At 48.4% G+C, this 7,216-nt stretch overlaps 1 protein-coding gene across 1 annotated transcript; it reads left to right on the forward strand.

The window, feature by feature from the left end:
• The first annotated feature begins 273 nt into the window (after positions 1-273).
• On the forward strand, positions 274-5,029 carry LOC129034580 (uncharacterized). Its single transcript, XM_054484070.1, has 4 exons — positions 274-319; positions 677-1,687; positions 2,036-2,136; positions 4,392-5,029. Exons 1-3 carry the CDS (start codon positions 274-276, stop codon positions 2,047-2,049), a joined length of 1,071 nt encoding a protein of 356 aa, XP_054340045.1. The 3' UTR covers positions 2,050-2,136; positions 4,392-5,029.
• The last annotated feature ends 2,187 nt before the right edge of the window (positions 5,030-7,216 follow it).

The following is a 7,216-nucleotide window of genomic DNA, read 5'->3' on the forward strand; positions in this document are numbered from 1 at the left end:
TGACATTTCCACGTGAAGTCTGTCTTTTGGAAACTGCAGGAGGACGCAGGAGGGGCGAAGTAACCCCAGGAAGACGTTCTTCCCCCTCCCTTATGGATTCAGTGTAGTTCCTGGCATAAGCAATTCTGTCACCGGGCGGTCTTTTCTAATTCGTGTGGGGGCTGATATTAACATAAGCAGCCGCCTCTTCGGGTGCGAGTGGGATCCCAGGTCCGGGATGTGGTGGGTGCGGTGCGGGAGAGGCACCCGCCGCCCGCCGCCCCCTTCCCTCGGATGTTAGAGGCAAGTTGTTCGTGTGAACTCGAGCGAACGACTGGAGGTTGGCTGTTGCAGGTTCACTCCTTCAGGATGTGGGTTTCAGGGGGCGTTTTGATGTGATTTAATTCCGACCGTGAAAACAATTGCTAGGGGCTGGCTGGATTGCTGTTGGTTTTTCCCCTCCTGGTGGCTTTGCTTGGTTTGGGTTTAGTTTGGGAACAAACTTGTTTTATATCAACACTTCCTTCTACATCGGGCGCCGTCGCCTCAACTGCGCGTGGGGGGCGAGGTGCCCACCCCGCACAAGAACAGAGGAGCGGGGGAGAAGAGACGGCCTCGCTGCCCACTGGGTAAGCGGAGCCCAGCCCCGCTCGGGAGCGGGCAGGAGAGCCAGGGGAGTGACCCCCACTCACACCAGAAAACCCCTCCCCCCCGACGATTTTGCTGCCAACTCGAGTCGGCTACAGACAGTCCAGTGAGTCCTTAATTACAAGGACGAGAGAAAAGCACGGTGCCCCTCGAGTCCTCTCCGCCCCCTCGGTCCTAACCCCCGCCCAGGCTCCAGGTCTTCCCCTTTGTGTGGCCTGGACTCTCTCCCAGCTACAACTTTGGTGGGATCCCAAAGGAAGGAGGTGGCGGGGCCTACGGAAGAGGATACTCAGGAGCCAGGGAGAAGGGCTAGAAACGAATAATGTGACTCCAGAGGCGGAACCCCGACCCCCTCTATTTCCCACCCCGGCTTCACCCGGAGACGAAAGCTGTGGGCATCTTCAGTTTAACGGACTTCGCGGAAAAGGAGAGAAGGGGGGCGAGGGAAATGGCAGTTTGTGTCCCAGGGGTTCTTCCGCTTCTTCTTGCCGCCTCCTAAAGACAAACAAACACAACCCCCCACCCTCCGGGGTATCAGGGAACTCGTGGGACCGTGAAAAAGTCGTTCCCAAATCCGGCCGCCTGCGGACGTCGGACTTCCGCGGGGCCGGCGCCCGTTGGCGTCTGCAGCTCGGCGCAGCCTCGCGGGGCTCCAGCGAGCGGGGTCTGCCACCCCTCGCGCCCTCCTGCGGCTTTCCCAGCGCTGGGCCAGTGCAGGCCGAGCCCTGGCGTCTCTGCCTCGCTGGGTGGGGGTCCGCGGTGCGGCTGTCCAGAGGGCTGCCCCTCCCGCGGCCCGCGGGGAACGGGCGCATCCCACCCTGCTCTGCAGGCCGCCCTTCTGCCAGCTGGGAGGCGAGGGCACACGTCCTAAGGCTGCCCAAGGGGGAGAGGAATCGCGCCGGTAGGAGAGCGCACGGGAACCAGGAACGCAAGGCCGGCACAGGGGAGCCGAAGGAGCCAGACAGGGCCCGGCCACGCGCCCTCGTCGCTCGGCTGCGCTCCGTGACAGGAACCCAGGCTCCCACGCACGGGGAATGCCTAGAACGGAGCTGGAATGGAGGTGGGAGCTGGAGTCATTTTGCGGGCCACAGGACTGCTCATTTCGTGGGCAGGACGTGACATTCTTGTCCCTCCTTTCTGAAAAACTTTTCTCAGGCGCCTGAACTTGGCATGGGGACCGGCCTCGGAAGGCCGGCGGGTAGCACGGCCACGGTGTCCAGCCCTTCGCCCTCCTCGCCCCGGCCCTCGGCCCGCCCCCGGGTCGGGGACGCGCGCGGAAAGGCCGCCTGCGCGCGCGAGCCGTGCTTTATATCGGCTGAGGGCGGCGCCTGCGCAGGGCCCGGCGCGGCGGCGCGGCCTTTGAAGTCGCGGCGGCTGCTGCTTTCATCCTTTCTTTTTTCCCTCGCAGGCCCCTTTGTGTGACTAAATTTGGCAAGAATATGGATCTGAGCCAGTCTTTCCACGTGTGCTCCCAGCTCCCAGCTGAGAAGGCCAAGGGTTCTCTTCCGGGTAAGGAGACAGGGAGAAAGATCAAAGAGTTTGGGGAGCTGGATCTGAAATGTGAATTGAAAATAAAAATCAAGCCTGGACACATTCCAGTTTCTAAAGCAAAACCAACCCTCAGCAGAGGCCGGCTCTCTATATAGCTCTGTTTCTTTCTCTCTCTGCTCCCTTTGACTCTTTTCTGTGACCATTCTTGAGCACATGGTATAAAATAAAGAGAACACAGGGAAACAGTTTCTCTATATTTCGTTTTGGAGTAATTTTATTAGGGAAAATATCTTGTTCATAATTACCGGTATGTAAGCCGAATTTCCTCAGCCGTAAATATTGTCTTATTTCAGCATGCTTCGCACTTTCTTTTGCGGCCACATTTGGGAAGAGAACGTTGACACAACACGTGTGGATATGTTCGTTGTGTATAGTGGTCCTTTTTTTCTGCACATGATATGGTGCACCGTATAGTTTTCTTTCACAGAAGTTAGATTCTGGAAAACCAATGTTAATATTTTTATCAAAGTACTTACTGTCACAGTTGATCCCTATGATTTGAAACCCTCTCGTCGATAGACTGCAGAGATCTTTTCCTATAGGCCACTCACCAGTCCGAAACCTTTGTGTTTTATGGTTAAAAAACTGTAGGTCCCTTCACTTCTGTTGTTATGGAAGTAACTAAAATAAAGAGACAGCTTTGAAATACTGTGATACGAAGAGTCAGAAATCCTGGGTTGGAGATGGGCCCTGCCACTCCCTCTCATGCCATTGGTAACCTTAGGCAAGCCATTTAACCTCTTCCAGAGTCTGTTTCCTCTCTGAAAAAATGGATATAATAATACCGTACTATTAAGTGAGATAATGCATGTGAAAGTATGTACAAATGTAAGGTATTATTAGTCCATGAAGCAAAGACGATCCTTTTAAGGGGACCTGTTAAGTTGCAAAACCAAAAACTTCTGAAGCTCTAGAAACCCTTACCACAGGAGCAAATGGGGACAGTGTTACACACTCGCGTCCATGCTAGGACCATCTCCACGCCTCCATCAGTTGTGTTACAAAGGCCATCAAAATCATTGAAGCGGTTGTTACCCCCCAAGTGAGTGTGATGAGAGAACATTTTAAGAACAGGGTGAATGTGCCTTAACTGGTGTTTATGTTGGGCTCTTAACAAATTCATAAATGAATGAAGACAATAACACTGAAAACAGTATCTTTTTGTGAGACATTTAACACACATTACAGCAGCTCTGAAAACAGTCTTAGTATAATGGCTTGAGAAAGTAGTAATGTTTATGTGGATAAAATACCCCCAACAACAGTTGTTAAGGACTCACAGGTGGGGAGAGTGACTAGAAAGGTATATAAGAGTTGTTTCTTGAGACTGTGTAAGTGCCACAAAAATCTATGTTTTAGAATAGACTGCGATTATGTATCCCAGACAGAGGTATCTCAAGTTTACAATGCAGTAAAGATTATTGCTAGGGCTGGCTGGGAAGTGACAGGAGTACCACAGGTGTAGTACATGGGGCATTTAGCTGAATGTACTTCAGTGATCCTTTCTAACCTAAGGTAACCCCACCAAGGGAGCCATTTTCTGGGCTCATTGGGAGCCATTTTCCAATATAAGCTTTTCAGTGTGACCTGTGTACAGAGTTATGAAAGCAGCAGGGCTGGAGGGTGGGTGGGGTTCCAGGGTTCCTAGGTCCCTGTGGCATGGCCCAAGGCTGCCCAGGGTGCAGACTTCTCCTGAGATGCTCCATCTCCTTCAGCTGCCTCCTGCCAGCAGCAACCCTCAGCCTTTGCCAATGCATGGAAGGGACTCTATAGCAATTTTAATTGGCACTTAGAAAGCACCTTCTATTTTTTTTTTTTTTTTGAGACGGAGTCTCACTTTGTCACCCAGGCTGGAGTGCAGTGGCATGATCTCGGCTCACTGCAACCACCACCTTCCAGGTTCAAGCGATTCTCCTGCCTCAGCCTCCCAAGTAGCTGGGATTATAGGCACTTGCCACCACGCCTGGCTAATTTTTGTATTTTTAGTAGAGACGGGGTTTCGCCGTATTGGCCAGGCTGGTCTCAAACTCTTGACCTCAGGTGATCCACCCACCTCGGCCTCCCAAAGTGCTGGGATTACAGGCGTGAGCCACCACACCTGGCCAAGCACCTTCTATTTTCAATGTACTTTTCCCCAAATGTCCTAAATTAAAAGTAGATGCTGATCAAGTTCACTGGTCAACTTCAGTTCTTCCTTTCTCTTTTCTTTACAGATGCAGCCTTTTTGAAATTTATTCTTGGCCAAAAGAGGAACATAGATCAAGGATTCTATCTTGCTTTTGGGAGGCAATGGAGAGACCCTGAAAACACTTAAGGAAAACCTGAGGCCTTCTATAAGAATATAAACTCCCTGAAAGGGGAGGCATGGCCAAGCAATTTACTTATTTTTATAAATCTCTTTCCTGGGTGGATATGGTAATGGATGTGTTTCTTGAATTGTGGTAAATGTACCTCATAAAATGGATGGACTGGGGCTGTATTCTCAGGCTTCCTGGGCTCCGTTGGCATTGGGCAAGCACGTAATGCCTGGTTTGAGGCTAGAAGCCAAAGCCACAACCTTCTTGTAGTACCAACTGAGCCATAGGGAGATTAATGCAGAACAAGGTCATTAGTCTCATTGTTTATCCAGTTACTAGCCGCATAGATTTGTGTAAATTTCAGCTACAGTGGTTGCAGCCTGCCTTTGATGTGTGTAATCTGTACATTTTAGTGCTCCGGAAAAGTGCCTGATTGACAAGATCTACATCCAATGCCCAGAAAACACATTCTACACAGGCACAGTGAAGCGTGGAGTTGAACAATTTTCCAGTGAGTTCCATCAAAGTAAATAAACCAACCTAGAGCATCAGGATTGAGCCTCCTTTTTCTCATGACATGACTTTTGAGTGTCCTTGGGAATGGTTTGTATTTGTTTTCATTTGAAACTGGGTGACTGCTTTAAATCCTTATTTACCTCTCAGAGGAAGAACTTGGCCTATGTGACATTTGACCTTGAGGATGCTTTCTGTTTTAAAGCACTTCTGTCCATAAAAACAGACTCCTTGAGTGAGGTTACCTGTACTCATATATACATTTATCCAAGACACAGCCAATTTCTAGTTCCTTCCTTAACTTTGTCTTGCTTGTATGGCTATGCTTAAACTCAGAATTAACAATGATGGGAGTGAATTCAGATGGTAGAGAGAGGAAGTGCAAATAGTTTAGGCTACAAAATTGTCATCTGGCTCCACCAAACACTTTTCTTTGGCAAAAATAAAGCTAATTTGCCTTATCTGAATTTGACTTAAAGGTCCTGCAGTCCCGCTCTGCCAATTAACAGATCTCAAGTCCACTTCCCTTAGGTTAAATTGGCAGAAAGCAAAGGACAGAGATAAACTACTGTCCTATGAGGTTAGATGGTAATTTTTGACTGCCTGTTCTGATAATCACAGACTCCCAAATATATTTTGAGATTCATTTGAATTACCGAGATATTTGATTTTTGCAGTTCAAGTTACTAGGATAATTTTTACATTGTTTTGCTTTGTATCTCACAGTGGCTGAGTAAGACAGACCTTGTTGAAGCTCTAGCTCTCTCACTGTTAGCCCTCCCTGTCCTGCACCTTTGCAGTTGCCTCCTAACGAGTCTCTGGCTTTCATTCTTTTTTTTTTTTTTCTGAGACAGTCTCCCACTGTCGCCCAGGCTGGAGTGCAGTGGTGTGAACTCGGCTCACTGTAACCTCTGCCTCCCAGGTTCAAGTGATTCTCGTGCCTCAGCCTCCCGAGTAGTTGGGACTACAGGTGTGCACCACCACACTTGGCTTTTTGTGTTTTTATTAGAGATGGGGTTTTGCTGTGTTGGCCAGGCTGGTCTTGAACTCCTGACCTCAAGCAGTCCACCCACTTTGACCTCTCAAAGTGCTCTGGCGTCCATTCTTGCTGGGTTCCATGCATGCCCCACAATAGTCCATAGAGCAGCCAAAGTCATCCTTTAACATTTCCTGCTTGTGGCTTCCAAGTCCCTACGTGAGCTGTTTCCTGGCTTCCTCTTGCTCACTGCTCTCTAGCACCACTGGCTCTCCAGCTGTTCCTTAAGAGTGCAAAGCACATGCACGCACGCGTATACACACACACACACACACACTATACACCTCAGTCCTTGTTGCCTCTGCCCAGAAGCTCCTGGCCAGGTAGATGTTCACAGGGCTCACTCCCTGACTTCATTCAGGTTCTGCTCAGATAGTCCCTTCTTAGAGCTTCTTATCTTAAAAAATAGCCATCCCCCCAGACCTTCTGCCTTCACTCCCATTCCGGTCACTCTCCATTTTTTTTTATGGATTTCATCTTCTTTTACTGTCACTGCCTGGCCTATTTTTTATACTTACTTACTATACTTATTAGCTTTCTCTCCCACTGGTTCATAAGTTCCATGAGGGTAGGGACTTTGCTTTGTTTTATCCTTACTTCCTGTGGCAGCTCTTGGTGCATAGAAAATATACTAGCAAGGTGTGTAGAAGAATAAATTAACACGCCTTTGACAACCTCAGGTTTCTTATCTGGAATACTTCCCTTATGGAAGATTACAAATAATTGATATAAAATTACCTGGCATACAGTAGATACACTCAGTAGGTGATAACTATAATTATGCAGATCATCACTGCCAAATGAAATATAATGCAAGTTGCATATGTAATTTTAGAAAGCTAGAAACAGATTAAATTAATTTTAATAATACATTTTATTTAACCCAAATGTTGAAATTATTACCATTTTAATATATAATCATTATAAAAACTTACTAATGAAAGATTTTACATTCTTTTTTCATATTAAGTCTTTGAAATCCAGTGCAGTTTACTTACAACAAGATTCAGTTCTTTTTTTTTTTTTCTTTTTTTTCTTTTGAGACGGAGTCTTGCTCTGTGCCCAGGCTGGAGTGCAGTGGTGCGATCTCGGCTCACTGCAAGCTCCACCTCCTGAGTTCACGCCATTCTCCTGCCTCAGCCTCCCGAGTAGCTGGGACTACAGGCACCCGCCACCATGCCCGGCTGTTTTT

Source organism: Pongo pygmaeus, chromosome 3 (genome assembly GCF_028885625.2).
Source record: "Pongo pygmaeus isolate AG05252 chromosome 3, NHGRI_mPonPyg2-v2.0_pri, whole genome shotgun sequence".
Lineage (NCBI taxonomy): Eukaryota > Metazoa > Chordata > Mammalia > Primates > Hominidae > Pongo > Pongo pygmaeus.

What these genes read in the sequence shown, in the direction of transcription:
- LOC129034580 (XM_054484070.1), top strand. Translation starts at nt 274, where the DNA reads ATGTTAGAGGCAAGTTGTTCGTGTGAACTCGAGCGAACGACTGGAG. An exon ending in ACTCGAGCGAACGACTGGAG is followed by an intron (nt 320 to 676) that starts GTTGGCTGTTGC and finishes CACTCACACCAG; the next exon opens with AAAACCCCTCCCCCCCGACG.